Source organism: Mustela putorius, unplaced genomic scaffold (assembly GCF_011764305.1).
Source record: "Mustela putorius furo isolate JIRA1106 unplaced genomic scaffold, ASM1176430v1.1 tig00003896_pilon_pilon_pilon, whole genome shotgun sequence".
In the NCBI taxonomy this organism is placed as follows: domain Eukaryota; kingdom Metazoa; phylum Chordata; class Mammalia; order Carnivora; family Mustelidae; genus Mustela; species Mustela putorius.
Genome location: NW_025422045.1, coordinates 3,120,567 through 3,143,846, shown reverse-complemented (window position 1 = coordinate 3,143,846; position 23,280 = coordinate 3,120,567). Strand labels below are relative to the sequence as shown.

The 23,280-nt window shown below is 37.9% G+C and overlaps 1 protein-coding gene across 8 annotated transcripts in view; it reads right to left on the bottom strand.

Annotated features, from left to right (window-relative positions):
* Nucleotides 1-23,280, bottom strand: part of RNF111 (ring finger protein 111) — a 96,191-nt gene that overhangs the window by 19,537 nt on the left and 53,374 nt on the right. For all 8 annotated transcript variants that reach the window (XM_004777278.3, XM_004777276.3, XM_004777279.3 and 5 more), the window contains exons 3-6: nucleotides 17,253-17,379; nucleotides 13,136-13,299; nucleotides 9,650-9,844; nucleotides 935-1,254 (exon numbers count right to left, since the gene is read on the bottom strand). In XM_004777278.3, coding sequence (XP_004777335.1) covers nucleotides 935-1,254; nucleotides 9,650-9,844; nucleotides 13,136-13,299; nucleotides 17,253-17,379 — 806 coding nt within the window. The remainder of the gene's footprint in view (nucleotides 1-934; nucleotides 1,255-9,649; nucleotides 9,845-13,135; nucleotides 13,300-17,252; nucleotides 17,380-23,280) is intronic.

Here is a 23,280-nt window from a genome sequence, read left to right as displayed (position 1 = left end):
CTAAAAAGTTTATTCTTGATGCTTCCTCATTCACAAGAAGAAGAACAGGTTTAGACGATCAGTAGACGTTAATACTTAGAACCATTAGGAGAATCGAAACACAGTCTAACATCAGGCTCTCTGCATAGCAGGGAGCCTGCTTCCTCCTCTCTCTCTCTGCCTACTTGTGATCTCTGTCTGTCAAAAAATAAATAAAATATTTTTAAAAAATTGTATTTTGTTTTTCAAAGTATGTACCTACCTAGGTTATATCACAATTTTAGAGATGACATAGCAAAAATTAAAACAGCATGTAATACATGACCTTCATCTACTCCACATGATCACCAATACTAATTTATTTGACATTTCAAGCGCCCATCAATAATATCAACTAAATTACTTAATTATAATTTTGTTACTGATCCTTCAATTCCCAATGAACTAAAAACCTCATCGGGTCCTGAGAAACTACATCACTGGTTTGCATCTGAACATCTGAACAGGCAGTTTATTTCTAGATGAGTGTAGACACAGGCAGCTCCAGAGTAAAAGGAAGAGGGTAAAAAACTAGGAAAATTTCCCAATTTCCCATGAATCAGGTTGACACTGCAATTTCAACACCATGAAATAAGATTTCAAAGGTAAGATTCAACTGTATTTAACTAAAAACACCAAAAACCATTTCAGAATAAAAAACACTACCACTTCTAATTTTCTACATTCCAGACCTTCTCAGTTAGTTGTAGTAACCTAGACCATCAGAAAATCCTAGAGAATTTAGAAAAAAAAAAAAAGACCACTAAATTGGGCCACTTTTGCAAGAGCAACAAGAACAACTTGTTTACTATATAAAATTCAACATTAGGGTTGTTTTTCTTTTTCCTCCTGAAACAAGCACAGTTTTTGAATATTAAGAAAAAGAAAAAAGACCACCTCATAAAATTCCACATACCTGGTCGTGATAGCTGGTACCAGAACTGCTGTTGGCTCCACAAGGTGCTTGTACTTGTGGAGGTCTTTCCACAGGGCAGGTAGGATCACTAAAGGAGGGAGAAACTGGGACAGGTGGGTGGGGAGTATGATGGTGGTGGTGATGATGTTGAAAATGATGGCCATGCTGCTGAAAGCAACTTGTGTGTGGATGTCCTAATGCATGGTGATTCTGTGATGACCCTCCACATGGCGAGTGCTGCGGACAGCAGGAAGGTAATCTTGGCATTGCAGGAGGGCCAGTTTCTGTTACAGCACTAGATGAAGTTCTCCTTGAGTCATCTTGAAATAAACAAAAATGCATATAACATCAAATGATCAAATATCACTATGTGAAACATAGAGACTCTGTATAATAGTCTATAATATAATAAAATAATAAATAATATAATATAATAAAAGTAAATAATTAATTGTTCAGTAAATTCAAATCTCTATAAATAAGAATGTGATAGCATCACATTCTTACTAAATCCGCCCATCACATAATTTTGGATAGTGATCTTCATTGGGATTTTTCTGAAAGCCTAAATTCCTCACGTGACTCATATTTACCATGATGGTGTTTTTTTGTAGATTTTTAAGTTTTATTTATTTAAGTAATCTCTATCCACAACACAGGGCTTGAACTCATGACCTGAGATCAAGAGTCACATGCTCTTCCAAGTAAGCCACCAGGCGTCCCTACCATGACGTTTAAATGACCCTATCGGTTGGAACGAGCAATTCTTGATCGCAGGGTTGCGTCTGAGCCCCATGTTGAGTATAGAGATTACTTAAAAATAAAATCTTAAAAGGATATTTTATTTTTACGTAAAGTATAAAAATTAGAACAGTGGAGGGGTGCCTAGGTAGCTCAGTCAGTTAAGCATCTGTCTTTAGCTCAGGTCATGATCCCAGGGTTCTGGGACTGAGCCCCATATTGAGTTCGCTGCTCAGCAGGGAGTCAGCTGGTCCCTCTCCCTCTGACCCACCCCGTGCTCATGCCTGCCCTCTCTCTCTCACAAATAAATAAAAACTTTAAAAAAAGGAAGAGTGAAGGGCCCAGAGACCTGTCCTTTCCCCTTCCCCGCTTCTGCACCTAATACCTGAGCCATCTCCTCAGAACGCTTAGGATTTTAGAGCACCACTATTCCAGCCCTATTTCAAGAGTAACCAAGACCAGGGATACCCTGATCCTTTTTGGCTCAAAGAACCTAGCCAATCTCTTCGGGGCTGGTATACTGATTAGAAATATTCTAGTTACTCACAAATAAATACAAAAATCCAACCCAAACTGGCTAAAATAATAAAAGGAATTACAGGCTCACATAAATGAATCTGGGTGCGGTGCTTCAGGCTCTGGTTGATAGGTCTGATTGCAGCAAAACTCCCTGTAATCTCCCTCAGTCTGCCCTCCCATACTTGTTCTATCCTGCCTTTCCTGATTCTCTTCAGGGCAAGGTCTGTGATCTAACCTTGTTAGGCAGTATTTCCATTCTAAATTTCTATATGTTGTTTTTTTTACCCCCCAAGCTCCTAGTCTGTCTTATTTGGACAAATTTCTTGTATTCTTTTGGAAGCAGAATTCAGGAATCTGTGAACTTGGATGGAAAAAAATTACTAATTTTTACTAATTTCCAACTGCCTCCTGGAGTTAATACTACCTTCTTAGCATCAGTTGAGAGGTTAAATATTATAAGTAACTTGTAACAATAACAAAAAAGTTGACAAGGTGTTTACTTTTTTTTTTAAGCTCCCTCTTCTTTTTTTTTTAAGATTTTATTTATTTATTTGACAGAGATCACAAGTAGGCAGAGAGGGAGAAATGGGCTCCCTGCTGAGCAGAGAACCTGATGCGAGGCTTGATCCCAAGACCCTGAGATCATGACCTGAGGCTTAACCCACTGAGCCACCCAAGCACCCCTCCCTCTTTTTTTTTAAGATTGATTTATTTATTTGAGTAGGGATGGGCAAAGGGAGAGGGAAGGAGAGAGAGAGAGAATTTTCTGGAGACTCCTCACTGAGCATGAAGCCTGACATGGGGTTCAATCTCACAACCCTGAGATCATGACCTCAGGAAAATCAAGAGCTGGACACTTAGCAGACTGGGCCACCCAGACACTGCAAAGTGTTTACCTTCAAAACGAAATTATAGCAGAGTCAAAGTCAGTTCTGTAATTATGTCACTTTCATTCACTTGCATTCCAATTTTCTTAAATAACCTGGACAAAGTTACAACTAGTTTATCAGGAACAGACTATGATCAACAGCCTATCTTTGCTATGCTGATTCAAACATTAATTATTTTCCATATGCTGTAATATTTGTAGCATTAACTGTTATAGTAGCATTACTTCTGGCAACATTTTCAGGGTTTTATCTCAACTTCCAGGACAAAGTGTTGCAAAAATGAGTATCATTTATTGTGTGACTTCAAAAAAATGATCAAAAATCTCCGGAACACTAAATCCATTCAGTGGGTAGACTAAATGGCCTTCATAGTTCCTTCCAGTTTAGATGCTTTAATTTTACAAATCCAACTATTTGAGGTTTATGTCCAACTCTAAAATGTAGGAGAGGGGGGCACCTAAGTGGCTCAGTCAGTTAAGCATCTGCCTTTGGCTCAGGTCATGATCCCTGGGTCCTGAGACCAGTTCCACACCAGGTTCCCTGCTCAGCAGGGAGTCTGCTTTTCCTTCTCCCTCTGTCCTTCCCCAGCCCTTGTGCATGCTCTCTTTTTAAAAAATAAAATAAAATAAAATGTAGGAGAGGAGTGTGTAATCAGAGCAAAAGATCTGTCACTAATAAGGCTGTGAATGAAGGAAAAGACATGATACTTCTTTGTTCAGAAAGAACTTGCCCTCTTTGTCTTCAAATATTTCTAATACAAAACAGAGTGAGAGAAGAGAACACATTACTATATTTACAGCTGAACACATATTTAAAAGGTCATATCACTAACAATATGGCCTCAAAAAGACAAGTGACCTTAGAGTTCTACTTCATAGGGTACAATTTAATCTGTTTTCCTAGAGTGCAGAACCTCTTTGTTGTTTAAACAGACTAGCAACCCAAAGTAAAGGCAACTCTATCTCCTCTTGTTCCAGAGTTACTGACAAAGGAAAACTGCCATAAATTAGAAGTGAAATACAAAGATCTGATCAAGCAAATAAAACACTTCCTTTTTATTAGAATGAGCCCAGAGTGTCCACTAAAAATGAGACAATAACAAACCTGCACCAGAAAAACTAATTCCACGGCCCAGTGACATAAGACTGGTTGAAGTACTTTCACTGCAATTCTGGAAGGATTACTGAGAAGTATTCACGCATCTATTCATTCATTTGGCAAGTCTTACACATAATAATGGCAAGGTAAAGGATCTACAAAAGACACTGGAAACTACAATGGTGAAAACGAAGTCCTGGCCTTTTTTTTTTTTTAAGTAGGCTCTGTGCTGAGCCTGGAGCTCAATGGGGGAATTGAACTCACTACCCCAAGATCAAGACCCAAGCTAAGATCAAGAGTCAGATGCTTAACAGACTAAGCCCCCCAGGCACCCCGAAAGTCCTAGCCTTTAAAATAACTTATGATGTTGGGGGGTGGGATTATGGACATTGGCGAGGGTATGTGCTTTGGTGAGTGCTCTGAAGTGTGTAAACCTGGCAATTCAAAGACCTGTACCCCTGGGGATAAAAATTTATGTTTATTAAAAAAAAATAAAAAATAACTTATGTTGTCTGCCTCTGTTGTTTTATCTTTGGCAACTAGAAACAGAACTGCACAATGTAGGTGGTTCAATAAGCCCTTGCTAATTATAAATTCACCTTGCAAGGGAAAACAGACATGCATGGAGCTAAGTGCTAAGAAGAGAAAAACTTGACCTTTAGTCCTCAAGGAGATCATCATCAAGTACAGAAACAATTTAGGATATATTAAGATTTAAGATATGTTGATTCCAGCATTAGAACAGAAGCACTGGCATGGCACCTGGGTGGCTCAGTGGGTTAAAGCCTCTGCCTTTGGCTCAGGTCATGATCCCAGGGTCCTGGGATCGAGCCCCACATCAGGCTGTCTGCTCCGCGGAGAGCCTGCTTCCTCCTCTCTCTCTTTCTGCCTACTTGTGATCTCTGTCTGTCAAATAAATAAATAAAATCTTAAAAAAAAAAAAAAAAGGAACAGAAGCACTGGGTTCTATATAGGGCAATGCTGTGTCCCAAAGAACATTTGGCAACACCTGGAGATAAGTTTGGTTGTCACACCTGAAGGAGAAGCAGCACTACTGGTAATGCTGCTAAATATCCTACAACACACAGGGTAGCCCCCAAACAAAGAACTGTGCAGCACAAAGACAACAGTGTCAGGACTGAGAAATAAAGGAAGAGTATAGGCATAAAGGAAGAGTATAGCTCCAAGCCAGTCTTCCTAGGTTTGAATACTTGCTCCATTATCATATAACCATGGGCATATAAAATAAGAAGAGTAATACAATCTGCCTCCTAAGTTATAACATCGCCTATAAAATAAGAAGAGTAATAGAATCTGCCTCCTAAGTTATTACAAAAATCAGAGTTAATATAAATCATGGACCAATATTACAAGCTCAAAAGATGTTAGCTATTGGGACGCCTGGGTGGCTCAGTGGGTTAAGCCGCTGTCTTCGGCTCAGGTCATGATCTCAGGGTCCTGGGATCAAGTCCCGCATCAGGCTCTCTGCTCAGCACGGAGCCTGCTTCCCTCTCTCTCTCTGCCTGCCTCTCTGACTACTTGTGATTTCTCTCTGTCAAATAAATAAATAAAATCTTTAAAAAAAAAAAAAAGATGTTAGCTATTATTGTCCCCTAGAACGTTAGTTCTACTAGGACAGAAAATTTATGCTTTCTGCCCAATGCCTACAACAGTACCTGATAAAAACTCAATAAAAACTGGAATAAATGAATATATAAGATATCATGCATGGTTAAACAATGAGCACATAGAAAATTCAGATAGATGATGAGTTGCTTGGCACATGTTGAGTCTGAGGTGACTGCAGAATGGTCCAGAGATATCCAATAGCCAGCTGTGTATGAAAATTTAAAACAAAGAGAGGGCTCTGGAAACAAAAACAAAGGTCACTGGCATATTGGTGGTAGCTGAAAACACACATAGTTATGAGATGGGCCAGTGAGAAAGGTTAAGAACAGAGGCCTCGGAGAAAACAGAGATGACAAGAAGATTACTGCCAGACTTTTAATATATTTATTTTGACAGGAGTCAGAAGCAAGTTAAAGGAAGAATTTAAGGTATAGAAGATCCATTTAAGTGTACAAGACTTAACACAAATGTACATATGCGCACTAAGGGAATGAACAAGCAAAGATGCTGAGAAGGTAACTGTTAAAGCAAAGTCAAGGAGACAAGAAGGGACAAGAGGTAGAGCATGAATAAAGGAACTGGAAAGGGGGCGCCTGGGTGGCTCAGTGGGTTAAGGCCTCTGCCTTCAGCTCAGGTCAGGTCAGCCCAGGGTCCTGGGATCCAGCTCCGCACGAGGGGCTGCAGGGAACCTGTATCCTCCTCTCTCTCTCTCTGCCTGCTTCTCTGCCTACCTGTGATCTCTGTCTGTTAAATAAATAAATAAAATCTTTTAAAAAGGGCAGGGGGACTGGAAAGAAAAGAAAGGAGTTAAAAGACCAAGAGTCAGGAGAGAAGGAAGGGTTGGAAGTTATGAGTGCTTGAGAACCTTCATTTACTTTTTATTTACTTTTCCCTGGGGGGATCAATGTCCGGAGGAGAATAAGGGAATTATGGAATAGCCACTAAGGGGAAAGAAAGGGAATTAAATGAGATACATCACACTATGGCAACTTATTACCAAAAGCCCAAGATTAGATACCATAAATTCATGAGGCACCAATCTGCTTGGATCTGTAATTTTTACTAGCCCCATCTAAAAACCTGGATAGGAGTGAAGCTAGACGGCTTGCATGATTCAAGGATGGAAATATGCAAGAAGGTACAAAATAAAGACAGGATGTGAAGAAAATAGGAGACTGATGTTCTATAGTGTCTTAGCAGGAAATGAAGTCAGCAGAACTGAGTGCCCCTGATGTCATATGAGTACCTGTATATGCTTCTATCAGGTTTATTCAGAGAAACAATTAGGCCTGGAACAAGGTTCTGCTAGTTTAGAGAAACACAACACAAGCAAGTCTATCCCAAAGGTAGTCTTCAATATAGGTAAAGTAGCATCATGAGAAAACCATTCAGATAGTGAAGTCACTACCCTAGATATTAAATGTGAATTCTGAGTGAACAAGTGTCTTAAAAAACAAGTAATAAAAGCTTTGAGACAGTACTGAAGTTGGGACTGCGTCACATAAAATCTAGACAAGATGAGAGTACATAAAGCTACCAAGAGAAAGGAATGAATGAGAAAAGTTAAAATCTTTGCCTCAAAGATTATTACTAGCTTTGAAAGCATATTTGAAGGTATCCAGATACCTTTATTTCTGAAGTGGGAAGAATAATATAAATAACAAGCAAAGTTTAAGAATTAAATGATAATATATAAAATAACATATAAGACAGTAGAGGTACGGTACTCAGAAAAGAGTATACACTCGATAAATGAAATAAAAATTTGCCCATTTCATTTCTCCCTACTTTTTTTTTTTCTTCAAAGAATATAGTATTGAAAAGACAGCTCTGGGGGGCACCTGGATGGCTTGGTTGTTAGCCATCTGCCTTTGCCTCAGGTCATAATCCCAGGGTCCTGGGACTGACCCCCACATCGGGCTCCGTAATTGTGGGAGGTCTGCTTCTCCCTCTCCCCCTGCCTGTGTTCACTCTCTTGCTGTGTCTATCTAATAAATAAATAAAATCTTTATTATTTCTTTTAATAAATAAAGTTTTTTTTTAAAAAAGACATCTTTGGGGAAACCTCCTTGGACTGTGGATTCTCCCCTTAATTTTCCACAACAGAGAAACCTAAATCCAGCCACAAGAAGATTTCCTAATCTGTTCAATGTAAGCTATAAGGATATTGTAAGAATTAAATAAAATACTATTAAAAGTAAAAAATGACATGGAGCGCCTGGGTGGCTCAGTGGGTTAAAGCCTCTGCCTTCAGATCAGTTCATGATCCCAGGGTCTTGGGATCGAGCCCCACATCGGGCTCTCTGCTCAGTGGGGAGCCTGCTTCCTCCTCTTTCTCTGCCTGCTTCTCTGCCTACTTGTGATCTCTGTCTGTCAAATAAATAAATTAAAAAATCTAAAAGAAAAAAAAAGTAAAAAATGATAGAAAGCATAAGGTAGTTCCACTAATGGCGATATAGTGATATCTATGAGCTACAGGGTCTATAACACCCTAGTTAGTAAATGTTTAGCAAGTTCCTATCTCCATGCCATCGTCCAATGCTCAGTTAAACAGATAACAGGAGGGCGCCTGGGTGGCTCAGTTGGTTGAGCAACTGCCTTTGGCTCAGGTCATGATCCTGGAGTCCCGGGACCGAGTCCCACATCAGGCTCCCTGCTCTGCAGGGAGTCTGCTTCTCCTGCTGACCTCTCTACTCTCATGCCCTCTCTCTCTCAAATAAATAAATAAAATCTTTAAAGAAAAAAAAAAAAAACAGGTGACAGGAAAAAGAGCCAGAGATATCCTACTAACTTAAACAATAATCTGAGGTAAGAGCTGAAACACTTAAAACACAAGAGTATATTCTTTGTGATCCTGGGTTAGGAAATGGTTGCTTAGATAGGATAGCAAAACAAAAAAACAACAACAACAAAAAAAAAAAAAAAAGAAAGAAAGAAAAGAAAAATTGAGCAAATGGACATCATCAATTTTTTTTTAAAAATTCCCATCCTCATTTTCAATTCTTTTGGGGACATACCTGGGAGTGAGACTATAGGTCATAGGGTAACTATGGTTTAACTTTTTGAGGAACCACCAGTGTTTTCCATAGCAGCTGCAGCATTTTACATTCCCACCAGATGTTCATTAGAGTTCCAATTCCTCTACACTCTTGTCAACACCAGTTATTTTCTGATTTCCTATTTCTATAGTTTTGTTTTGTTTTTCTGAATAACAGACAGCCTGATAAGGATAAAGTAGTACTTCACTGTGATTTTGATTTACACTTCTCTAATAACTAATGATGCTATTTTCATGACATTCTTGATCAACTGTGTATCATCTTTGGAAAAATACCTACGCAAATTCTTTGCCCATTTTTAAACTGGGGTATCTGTCTTTTTATTGTTGAGCTGTATAAGTTCTTTACATAGTCTGGATACCAGACCCTTAACAGATACATGATTTTTTTTTTTTCTTTTTTTTTTTTTTTTTCAGATACATGATTTTAAAGTATTTTTCTCCCATTCTGTAGGCTGCCTTTTCACTTTCTTGACAGTGTCTTTTGATGTACCAAAGTTTTAAATTTTGATGTTAGATTTACCTATTTTTTCTCTTGTTATTGTATTTCTAATTGGCCATTTAATTCTCGCTGATCTCTTTCAGTTGAGCTATGATACTCTGGTAATATACAGCACACAAACTCAAATATGAAATCAAAGTTTAATTCTAAAGAGACTACTTTGCTCATATACAGTTTATTCTACGAATATGCTCTTCCTAATATAGCTAAAATCTTAAAATCAATACTTTTTCTAACAAGAGTAATGAAAGCGGCCTCCCCCCCACTTTATTACATACCTCCTATAGAAGTACCAGTCATACTATTGCTTGTAAGAGTAGCTGAAGTCTCTGACACTATGGAGGGTTGGCTACCAGTGACAGCTGAAGCAGCATCAGAGGCCTGCTCAGAGGTAGATGGATTTGAATTGTTAATGGAAGTGCTTGTGGTTTGTGATTCCATTCTCGCAGAAGTGGTTGGTACTACAGTAGGTTCTATAAAACAAAAAATGTTTATTTGGGATTTCAAAATGTATTAGGTGACAGGTTATACTTTAATTCACGGTAACATTTTTAAAATTATTAAAACAAACTTTAAAAATATGAACTAATAAGTATAATACCTAATTAAAACTTTCATAAAGCTAGCTTGCAACATCAAAATGACATGGAACTAAAATACGATTACTGCATTTAAAAAAATCAAACACATATGCATATTCCAACAATCCAGGTGATTATTTCGGGGTAACAACTCTGTAAATTTTCTGATCTACCACAAAGAAAATGAGAAAAGGAAAGTAAAATCTTTTTATATTATTTTCATACAAATTGTCACAGGCTGTCAGAACAGTATTACAAATTACACTTTCTCTGGTACAGAATGGATTCTAGAGTCAGACTGCTTGGATAAGCAATTCTGATTTCACCACTGGCACTATAGTGATGGATAAGTTACTTAACCATTCTCCATTTCCTCATCTGTAGCATTGGGAAAGTACAGAATTTTCTTCACACAACTATTGTTAGAATGAACGGAAGTCACACATATAAAGCACACTTTATAATGGTTTATATATAGTGACTTCTTAAATTTTTTTTTTAAGATTTTTCATTTATTTATTTGACAGACAGAGGTCACAAGTAGACAGAGAAGCAGGCAGAGAGAGAGGAGGAAGCAGGCTCCCTGCTGAGCAGAGAGCCCAAATGTGGGGCTCGATTCCAGGACGCTGACATCATGACCTGAGCCGAAGGCAGAGGTTTTAACGCACTGAGCCACCCAGGCGCCCCTGACCGCTTAAATTTTTTAAATTGTTTTAATCTTTTTTACAGGCCTTTTCATATGTTTTCAAAAAGTTTTTTTTACAAATATTAATATTCATCATTATATGCTAATAAAAATTAAAATTTTTATAAAAAGTAAAAGAAATTTCAGGCAGACCTTGACTTATGTACGATTTCTACTACTCTACTCTAATTATAAAGTAGTTGTTTAAAAATGAGACTGAGGGCACCTGGGTGGCTCAGTGGTTTAAAGCCTCTGCCTTCAGCTCGGGTCATGATCTCAGGGTCCTGGGATCGAGGCCCGCATCGGGCTTTCTGCTCGGTGGGGAGCCTGCTTCCCCCACTCTCTCTATCTGCCTCTCTGCCTATTTGTGATTTCTGTCAAATAAATAAATAAACTCTTTAAAAAAAAAAAAATTAGACTGAGTATGTCCAAAGCAGAGTCACAACAATTGGATCAGAAAAGGGACTCACTTAATGTGATATAGAATTAGAGGGCAAACTACTGATTACAATGTGGTGTGCTAAGCTAATTCCAGAAACACAAATTGTCCCTGTTGATCTACATGGGACAATGTACTTTGGACGCTTAAACAAATGTATTTGCTTATACATAAAAAGCGGAGGGAAGAACCTCTTGTTTATTTGCAAATGGTGTATCTCCATTTCTCAGCCTTAGTATTACTGATGTTTTGGGTAGGGGGATTCTTTGCTAGGGATGGGAGTCAGGGTAGGGGTATGGCTGACAGATGTCACAGGGGAAAACACAGTTTCCAAAGCAGTAATCCTAGATTAATTAACTCTGAGGAATCTCTAATTAATCCCTAATATATTAATCACTGTCTTATAGATAATTTATGATGCTTCAAAATAAAAACTGAGACATGGTTGAATGAAATGTAGACAGTGGGAATAAACTATCTCTTAATGAACATCTTAATTCCAAAGAATTGATACTCTGAAAGTTAGGATCATCCAAGCTGCAAACAATCCATAGAAGAGCTGATTGCACAAGGCCTGTAACTCTACAGACCTTATGTATCCTTTCTCCAATTTATAGCTAATAAACTCACTTATGGCTCCTCATCTTCCTTTAAAGAAATTATGATAGACCATTTCCTTCTAAGATGTGACTAATACCTGAAGGCAATTTTTAGTAAGTGGGGAAACTCACATCTGTATTCACATACTCACACATGCTACCACTTTCACTAATCTCCACTGTACAACTCTAGCTTTCTTTTCTTAGTTGCTTGGATGGAGTTATAAGCTGAAAGAAAAATACTAAAGCTGAGCAGCACAAAAGGTACCAGTAATATCAGAGGATAACATTAACTATCACATTTCTTCCTTTTTTAAGTCGGCATGGATCCCAACACGAGGCTTGAACTCATGACAATGAGATTGAGACCTGAGCTGAGATTAAGAGTCAGTCACAACCAACTGAGCCACCCAGGTGCCCCAAATTTCGACACTGCAAATAACCAATATTTACCATATAAATTCAAGTTAAATTGTTTTTCTGTTGCATTTTAAAAGTGTCACTTCTATTTTTCATAGCAAAGTTAAAGTATGACAATAATATTATAAATGAAAGTAATAGGTAAGTCTAGGGTAGATCAAACTAACACTTATAAAAGGTTTTGGGGTTTTTTTTTTTTTTTTTCAGGCACCTAGGTGGCTGCTCAGTAGGTTAAATGTCTACCTTTGGTTCAGGTCATGATCCCAGAATCCTGAGATCGAGCCCCACATCAGGCTCCCTGCTCAATGGAGAGTCTACTTCTCCCCCTCCCTCTGCCCCATCCCTACTCATGTTCTCTCTCTCTCTCCTCTCTGTAATATATAAATAAAATCTTTAAGAAAAAAAGTAGGGTGCCTGGCTGGCTCAGTTGGTTGAACAACTGCCTTTGGCTCAGGTCATGATCCTGGGGTTCCAGGATGGAGTCCTGCATCAGGTTCCCTGCTCAGCAGGGAGTCTACCTCTCTCTCTGACCCTCCCCTTCTTGTGCTTTCGCTCTCTCTCAAATAAATAAATAAAATCTTTAAAAAAAAAAAAAAAAGTTCTTCCCCCCTAAAAAATAACTACTAAGCAATGAAATAGAAAGGATTTTAGGCACAAGTTACAAGCTGAGGCTGTTCTATCAACTGAAAAATAAGATTGGGATATGTGGGTGCCTGGGTGGCTCAGCTGGTTAAATGACTGCCTTCAGCTCAGGTCATGATCTTGGAGTCCCAGGATCGAGTCCCACATCAGGCTCCCTGCTCAGTGGGAAGTCTGCTTCTCCCTCAGACCTTCTATCCCTCATGCTCTCTCTCTCTCTCATCCTCTCAAATAAATAAATAAAATCTCTAAAAACAAAAAAAATAATTGGGCTATCTGATAACTGTCCATTTAACAATATTACCAGGAAGCAGTAGAAGGACTTTCACTATAGGAGTTTCAAAGATACTTGATTTTATTAATTCTTTTCATAATTCTATACTGTTACTAACCCAACTTACCATCTTCATCAACAGTAAGGTCCACAACTTCTGCTGCATTTTGCCTCAAAGGTTGTATAACAGTAGAAATCCTACTACGGTTCCGTGGCTCCTGTGGCCGACTTGTATGAGAATTTGAACCTTGGCTCCAATGAGATCTGGAGTGTCCAAGAGTTGAACGAGACCTTAAATGACATCAATATTAAATTAGTTAATATGAAGAAAGAACAAAATTTTTAGTTACCCAAGAAATCATAAGCCTTTCTGGTTGGGCTCCACACTTAGCAGGGAGGTCTGGCTGTCCCTTTCCCTCTCCTCCCTGCTCATGCTTGCTCTCTCATATAAATAAAATCTTAAAAAAAAAAAAAAAAAAAAGACTCTCCCTCTCCCACTGTGCACCCACACACTCACTCTCTTAAATAAATAAATAAACCTTTAAAAAAAAAAAAAGAAAAAGAAAGAAAGAATGCTGCTCTCTTTTCAATGGTTATTTTGAACACACACGGGGGTTGTAACCATGTATTTACATATTTTTAACACCTAAAATTATTCACCATAGGTAAAACTAACAAAAATAGCAACACCCTAAACATTAAATAACCCACATGATCCTGTACGTTTAGTCCAGACTAGATTTGAAAATCATGATTTTAAGAGGCCTAAATAAAGATAATTTTTTGGTATCGTCCTAAAAAACATTCAAGGCCCCAGAGATTTCCTGGGATCAGGAGAGGTAAGAATAGTTGCAGCTAGTTTATTAGTTTTGTAGTCATAAGACACTTCACTTGTTTGAGCCACTTTATGCTTTTAAAGCATGTAACCACAAACCCCCAACACCTAACACTTACGTCATCATTGTTTATTGTGGTGCTCACTGTACTAAATTATCTATAGGTATATATTTTATTTTTAAAAAATTTTAAGGATTCACTGTAATAACCTGAACTGAGGGTAGAGAGGAGCATTATATAGAATATGAAGTCCTAAGGATCCAGGAGAAAAATATGTCTGTTTTAGAAAGGTGAGGCTTGGGCGCCTGAGTGATTAATCAGTTAAGCACCTGTCTTCGGCTCAGGTCATGATCCCAGGATCCGAGGACTGAGCCCCTATCAGTCTCTCTGCTCAGGAAATAAATAACATCTTTAAAAAAATAGAGAGGTGGGGCTTATGAAGTTGGTTTTTCCTCTTGCCCAAATTGAATGTAAAATGCTTAGAAGCTTATTATTTAGGGGTTCCTGGCTGGCTCAGTTGGAAGAACATGTGACTCTGGATCTCAGGGTAGTGAGTTCAAGCCCCACATTGGGTGTAGAGATGACTAAAAAGAAATAAACTTCAAGGGGTGCCTGGGTGGCTCAGTGGGTTAAGCCTCTGCCTTTGGCTCAGGTCATGATCCCGGAGTCCTGGGATCGAGTCCCGCATCGGGCTCTCTGCTCAGCAGGGAGCCTGCTTCTCTCTCTCTCTCTCTCTCTCTGCCTACTTGTGATCTCTGTCAAATAAATAAATAAAATCTTTTGAAAAAATAAAATAAAATAAACTTCAAGAAAAAAAAAAAGGCGAGGGCACCTGGGTGGCTCAGTGGGTTAAGCCTCTGCCTTCAGCTTGGATCACAGTCTCAGGGTCCTGGTGTTGAGCCCCACATTGGCTCTCTGCTCAGCAGGGAGTGAACTCCTCCCTGCCCCCTGCCTGTCTCTGCCTACTTGTGATCTCTCTCTGTCTTAAAAAAGATTTTTAAATCTTTTTTAAAAAAAGAAAAAGAAAAGAAGCTCATTGTTAGCATGTATGGAAAGAGTGAACAAAATCAATTAATAGGCAGTTATCAGGGATGTGAGTTCAACCACTCAGAAAAGAACCAGACTGAAAATGACCTCAGCAAGTGTAAAGCCTAAGAATTTATAAAGAAGCTCAAATTCTAAAATGAAATTCTCAAGTAAATAGGAGTATAAAGGTTAATTACAGAGACACAGCCAAAAAAAAAAAAAATAGTAAACAAATGTTCAGGGTAAAATGGTTTTGGTGTGGAGAGAGATCACTATTTAAAATTCTTGAGAAACCAAGATCCTGTAGTAAGACTGAACAGTCTCTTATTTCTGGGAAGCTCTCAATAGCTGCAAAAAGTGTCAGGTCCACTTTGCTGTTTATGAAACCAAGTATTACACTGAACAAAAAACCTGGCATATGAGGAACAGTTTCGCACAGACCATAGTGGTTCCTATGATTAGTAGCAACTGTCAAATCCTGAAACTAAAGAAACTGAAACACAGATGCATTCTCTCTTTAAAAAAAAAAAAAAAAAGATTTTTAAGCAATCTCAACACCCAATGTGGAACCCACAGCTCCAAGGTCAAAGTTGCAACACTCCATCAACTGAGCAAGCCACGCACCCCAGGGTGCATTCTCCCTTAGAGAGGAAAGCCCAAGAGCCAGCTAAAAAGTGACAAAGTTAATATTCCATGTAATATTAAGGAAAATAAATATGGGTCATGAGCACTGTATGTCTTTTTTAACATTACTATCCATTACTATAGTAAACACATCTGCTTGAACATGAAGCACCCCAAGACAAAAAAGATTTCCAGTTTCACAGACAGGTCCTTCATTTCAGCAACCCTTGTAGCTCAGCTAATAAAAACTGAGTCAATGTTGTACCAAGCACTAATGCAGTCACAGGATAACTGTGGCACCTACCACGGAGTATCAATTTTCCTCAGAGCCTAGGAAAATCATTTAAAACTTAAAACTAACAGATACATTACAGAGTGCTCTCTTCCATGCCATTAAAAGCTGCATTCCAGTGGGAAAGTACAAATGGAAAAGCACATTTTAAATATGGTTTATAACATGCTTCCAAAGTAAAAAAAAATCTTAAAGTAAGTAACACAAATTAAAACACCATGCGCAAATGCATTTCTCAATTCATTCTAACACAAAAATTAAGGTTCATCCACAGATTAGTTTGGTATACACCAAATGGAATAGAGGAGCACTTCATTGCTTCTCTCACCCATATCTGTAATCACCTAAAGCACAAGAAAATACCGCTAGGGATCCCCCCCTCTCTTCTTCCCCTCTTTTTAAAGTTTTTGGTCAAAGTGACACACAAAAGAGCAATGTCATTTCCGGTTATTTTTCAAAAGAAACGAGAATCTTTCATTCATTTTTAGTACAAGGCTTAGATGAAAACACTGAGTGAAGGACAACAACATTGTAAAAATATGTTCCATACCAGGCGGCCCTATTATAATAGCATAAACTTCAATGGTATTCATGAGATCTTCAAACAGATTATAACAAAAAAGGATACTTCAACATCAATACTTCTTAATATTTTTCAACACTTTCAATTTTAGTGCTATCTCCAATATTTATCTTTTATTCATATCTAAATTTCAAAGAAGTTCATGAACTCTCTGAATCATAAAACAAAAATTTGGAAATCACTAAGTAAAATTACTCTTTATCTACAACAATAACTCTTAACTCTTATTGTACACTTGCAGTGCTTAAAAAAAATACTGACCCCCAGGATTCTGGTTCCGCTCACCTGGGATATGATCCAGGGATCAATTTTATCTTTACTTTATAATCTTTCCAAGTGAGTCTAATGCAACCTGGTTTGAAAACCACTAATCTGGTATATGCTCAAATGGGGTCTCCCCCTGCAAATTAAAAAAATGGAAATATCCACAGCACAAATATGTTTAAATATTTATATTTAAAACTTGACATAAGGGCGCCTGGATGGCTTAGTCGTTAAGCATCTGCCTTCAGCTTAGGTCATGATTTCGGATTCCTGGGATCCAGCCTTGCATTGGGCTCCCTGCTCAGCAGGAAGCCTGCTTCTCCCTCTCTCACTCTTCCTGCTTGTGCTTCCTCTCTTGCTGTCTCTCTCTCTCTCTGTCAAATAAGTAAATAAAACCTTAAAAAAAAAAAAAGCCTCTGATTCTGGATTTCAGCAGCTCAGGTCATGATCTCAGGGTCCTGGGAAAGTCAAGCCCCTCATGGGGTTCAGTGCTCGGGACAGAGCCTGCTTCTCCCTCTCCCTCTCCCTTCCCCCACTTGCTCACTTGCTCACTCTCTCTCCAATAAAATCTTTAAAAAAAAAAAAATTCACATACACAACTAGGAATTAAAATCATACCGATAGCTTTCCCCAACTGTTACAATCTCCACTTCACTGTCGGTTGAGGTAACGTTAATTTCTTCATTGGCAGTGACCTGGGGAGTGGAGGAAGCTTCTATCACCACAACATCTTCATCGATACTTCCTGGAAACAAAGGAAAAGCATTTTAAACTAACTGAAAGACAAATATTTCTTTACTTTGAAGGCTATGAAATTCATTATAAAAGTAAAAATCTTACCTGTCAAATGGAAGTTTTTTTTTTAAAAAACAGAGCTAAACACACATAGTGAAAATAGTACTCACTCTCTTGATCTGTTATCTTCATGCTTACTTCGTCTTATATGATTTTTGTACTTTATAACTTCTAGTGGGTTTCCATATTTATTTGTATGATCTCATACAGAAATATTAATCTTGTAATATCTAAAGGTATTAAGATCTTATATACTTACATCCCATAATACCCTTTAGTATCTAAAATAAAGATACTATATTTGCTATATATTTTACTCAAGAGTTTTGGTTTTTGTTAAGCAAAAAGGAGTTAAGCAGAGAGAGAGAGAGGGAGAGCGAGCGAGCACAGGCAGACAGAGTGGCAGGCAGAGGCAGAGGGAGAAGCAGGCTCCCTGCCAAGCAAGGAGCCTGATGTGGGACTCGATCCCAGGACGCTGGGACCATGACCCGAGCCGAAGGCAGCTGCTCAACCAACTGAGCCACCCAGGCGTCCCAAGATATGGTATTCTTTTAAGAAAAAGTAATTTTTGGCTTTAAGCTATGAAATATGTCTTTTTTTGGTATCTGTTCTTTTCTAAATTACTCTAAGTTTGGAAAGAGCATCCTTATTGGGTTAATAGATAACATGTATTTGGTTCAGTGTGTTTCATTAATTATTTACTTCATCTAGAACTAATTTTTATTTATGGCATTAGGTAAGATTATAAATAGAATTTGGTCCTGTCTCACCATGGCTAAATAGTTATTCTCAAACCATCTACTGAAAAATCCTTTCTTTCCCCCCATTAAATTTTGATAACTCCCTTAAATATTCTTACATGTTTTATTTATATGCCATCTCTTTCTCCCCCTCGACAAAGATTCTTCTATCAGAGTAATTCTATTTTTTTTTAAGATTTTATTTATTTATTTGACAGAGAGAGATCACAAGTAGGCAGAGAGGCAGGCAGAGAGAGAGGAAGGGAAGCAGGCCCCCTGCTGAGCAGAGAGCCCGATGCAGGGCTTGATCCCAGGACCCTGAGATCATGACCTGAGCCAAAGGCAGCGGCTTAAACCCACTGAGCCACCCAGGCGTCCCTATTTTTATTTTTTTAAACAGCTTCTCTGAGGTATAACTTTCATACTTTAAAATTCACATTTTGTCTCAAGGAGACATTACACATCCATGGTCATAGCCAAGAGGTGAAAACAATGCAAATGTCCATCAATGGATGAGCAGATAAACAAAATGTATATTCATACAATGGAATATTATTCAGCCTGAAAGAAAAGAACTCCTATCACATGCTACAACAGCATGAACAAATAACCCAGTCAAAAAAAAATTTTAAATACTGTGTGTTTCCACTTATGTGTGAATCTAAAGCAGTCAAATTCATAAGGAAAGTAGAGTGATGGCTACTAGGACTGAGGGGAGAGGAAAAAGGGAGTTATTTATTAGATGGAGTTTCAAACTGCAAAGGATAAAGTTCTGGAGATGTGCTTCACAACAATGTGGATATAATTACTACGACTGAAATGTACACTTTAAAAAAATGGTTAAGATGGTAAAAAAAAGTAAAATAAAATAAAAGTCATGTTACATTTCTTCTCCTGCTAATATTTTTCACAAATCTGGTACTGAATGTCTCCTTCTTTTATCCTTTTAAAAAACATTCCTCTCTGTTCATTACTATTACCAAGTCTGCAAGGAGTTTACAAGTCAGGTTTTTGTTTTTGTTTTTTTACAAGTCATGTTTTAATAAGAATTTTCCCACACAAATACTGAAAGCTAAAAATTTCACCCATTTTAAGTGCATATTTCACTGCTTTTAGTAAATTTACAGAATATGACCATCACCTCAGTCCAATTTTAGAACATTTCCAACACCCTTAAAAGATCCTGTGTGGGGGCGCCTGGGTGGCTCAGTGGGTTAAGCCGCTGCCTTCAGCTCAGGTCATGATCTCAGGGTCCTGGGATCGAGTCCTGCGTCGGGCTCTCTGCTCAGCGGGGAGCCTGCTTCCCTCTCTCTCTCTCTCTCTCTCTGCCTGCCTCTCTGACTGCTTGTGATTTCTCTCTGTCAAATAAATAAATAAAATCTTAAAAAAAAAAAAAAAAAAGATCCTGTGTGACCTGCTTCAATTATCACCTCTCCACACCCAATCCTACACTCCTATAACTGACCTGTGTTTTGTCATTACGGATTGGTTTGTATGTTCAAGAGTTCTGTATCAATATGGAATTATACGTTACATATACTTTATGTCTGGATTTTTTTTAAGTGTCTGGATTTTTCATTCAGTGAAGTATTCATTTGTGATATATACTCATGTATATCAATAGCTCATTCTTTTTTATTATTGAGTGGTATTCCCATTATATGACTATATCACGATTTGTTTATCCATACTTCTGTTGATGGACATCTGGATTTTTCTCACTCTTGACCAATACAAATAAAGCCACTATGAACATTAATCTACTTGAGTTTCCCTCTCCCTTTACCAAGCACATGGAGGGGAGAAGCAGAAGGAGGGAGGAAAAAAAAGTCTCCAGCCAAATCACCACAGAGTGAGGAACCAGACATGGGGCTTAATCCTTCAACCCTGACATCATGACCTGAGCCAAAATCATGAGTCAGATGATCAACCGACTGAAGCACCCAGGCTCCTCGACTTTTCATTTTCTCTTAAGATTTTATTTATTTGACAGAGGGGCAGAGGCAGAGGGAGAGGCAGGCTTCCCGCTGAGCGGGCAGCCCCATGCGGGGCTTGATCCCAGGATCCTGGGATCATGACCCCAGCCGAAGGCAGATGCCCAATGACTGAGCCACCCAGTCGTCCCCAACTTTTCACTTTTTTTTTTTATAAACATATATTTTTATCCCCAGGGGTACAAGTCTGTGAATCGCCAGGTTTATACACTTCACAGCACTCACCAAAGCACATACCCTCCCCAATGTCCATAACCCCACCACCCTCTCCATATCCCCCTCCTCCCAGCAACCCTTAGTTTGTTTTGTGAGATTAAGAGTCACTTATGGTTTGTCTCCCTCCCAATCCCATCTTGTTTCATTGATTCTTTTCCTACCCACTTAAGCCCCCATGTTGCATCACCACTTCCTCATATCAGGGAGATCATATGATAGTTGTCTTTCTCTGCTTGACTTATTTCGCTAAGCATGATATGCTCTAGTTCCATCCATGTTGTTGCAAATGGCAAGATTTCATTTCTTTTGATGGCTGCATAGTATTCCATTGTGTATATATACCACATCTTCTTTATCCACTCATCCGTTGATGGACAACTTTTCACTTTCTTAATGCTGTCTTTTGAAACACAAAAGTCTCTAATTTTGATGAAATCCAAACCAACAATTTCTTTTATGCATGATGCTTTTGGTGACATAAAATAGAAATACGCCTAATAGAAAGTCACTGCAAATTTCTCCTATGTTTCTTCTAGAATTGTACATTTTAGCTTTTACATTTAGGTCTATGATAAAGTTCCAATAATATTTGTTGAAAAGACTAGAAAAATTCTATTTTGACACCTAGTAGATTCAAGTTTTCCTAATTCTTTAGGATTATAAAATCTAGGGAAAAGGAAAATTCTTGAGATTTGAACTACTGGCATTAAGCAATATTGATGAAGCTCTGACATCTCTATAAAACACATTTTTTCATCCAAGAATATATCTTGCCATCTATCAATATCTCTTCCTATAGGTTTGATCTGCATTATAAAAGCTAATAAAGCTATATAAATTTTCTTCATCGAGGCCAAATATACTCCTATTAAGATTATTCTTAGAGACCTTATTCTCCTTGTTGCTATTCTAAATGAGTTCCCTTTATTCTTATTTTCTCCTAGTATATATGTATAACATTGATACTGTATATGCATCTTTATCCAACTTTTACCGAACTCCTGCATATCACAATGACAACAAATGGTTCTACTTTCTTGTCATGGTGGAACCACTGACTTTCATCTCTAACAGACCTGTACATCATCAAACATCTGCATTATTTCAAAAGCTGACCAGTATCTGGAAGAGGTACAAGCTCATGACAAAGATCTACGATGTACTCTCTGATACTTCAAAGAGGAAAAGAGAGCACGCACCAGCAAATCAGAGTCAATGAAAGATAATCTGATTTGGAGAAAGTTATTTCTGAAGTAGTTTTTAAGTTCTAAAGACTACACACATAGACATATTGAGGTAGAATGCATTTTTAACAGACTAAATATATCTTATAGGCAGAGGGAAAAAATAGCACTTGAATGTCTATTTAAAATAATATCCTAGATTTAATTCTCAAATTACTTTTCCAATTCTTCCTTCTTAAGTATGCACACGATGCAGCTTAAGGCAGGAGTAAAAAAGAATTGTATATTTAAAACTAAGAATAGTATACATATAAATAAAACTTTTTTTTTAATACTTCCCTTATTTTAACCCACCAACTAGACATTACTATTCTACATGGAGAAAAGCTACACCTGCATATAAACTTTACTAGTGATTTCTCTCCATGTATTGTATACATGCAATTTCCTTAAAAGCCTATAAAAAAATACCCAAACATTACAAACACATTATAAACAAGCAAAATCTAACATAAATGCAACAATTTGAAGTTCCAGTGATAAGTGATACAAAGCTAGCTTTGTTAAGGCATTAAAATTCAACATAATTTTTTGGAACATGGACTGTGTAACTGAAGGTTATATAAGTAGCTGATACACTGTTATTCTACTGTTTAAGTATCCTTTTTCTAGAAAAAAATTTTGCAAGCGTAACTTGAACATAATGCTTGTAACCAAATAATAATCACAACCAGCAAGATTTGGACATCTTAGTGTTTTTTCTAGAATGGCAATTATTTAAAATTTAAAGGAAAATTTCCTAAAAGTATGAAGTTAAATCTCAATACTACTTAAAATCAGGAAAATAGATCATTTCTTATTGGAACAATTTTATTTTCAAGCTGTCTCTTACATTTAGAAATATTAAAGGGTAAGTAACTTGAATAAAGCTAAAACATTAGAGTGGTAGGACCCTAGGTGATTTTTAACTGTTTCTTTTTTTAAGGTTTTTTTTTTTTTAATTTATGTATTTGACAGAGAGAGATCACAAGTAGGCAGAGAGGCAGGCAGAGAGAGAGAGAGAGAGGAGAAAGCAGGCTCCCTGCTGAGCAGAGAGACCAATGTGGGACTCGATCCCAGGACCCTGAGATCATAACCTGAGCCGAAGGTAAAGGCTCAACCTGAGCCACCCAGGCACCCTTAACTGTTTAAGATTACTTATGTTGCGGGCACCTGGGTGGCTCAGTGGGTTAAGCCTCTGCCTTGGGCTCAGGTCATGATCTCAGGATCCTGGGATCGAGTCCCGCATCAGGTTCTCTGATCAGCAGGGAGCCTGCTTCCTCCCTCTCTCTCTGCCTGCCTCTCTGCCTACTTGTGATATCTCTCTCTCTGTCAAATAAATAAATAAAATTAAAAAAAAAAAGATTACTTATGTTGCTTGTACTTTTTAAAACATAAGGAGGAAAGGGTAAAAAAAAAAAAAAAAAAGAAAAGAAAATCAGAAGAAAAGCAACAGCTAATAGCCTGGAAAGAAGGTAGGTACTTTAATACAGGTCACAGAAATAATGGCTTCTCTGACTGAGTTCTTCATGAACTCAACAATCACTTCTATTCCTGATAAAGAGATCACAGATTCTCTTGGCAGCAACTGTAAGAAATTTCAAACACTATAATCACCAATTACTCTGGTTGGTCCCTCTTTGTCTTAAGTCTGGCATGATGCTAATAATAAGAATAG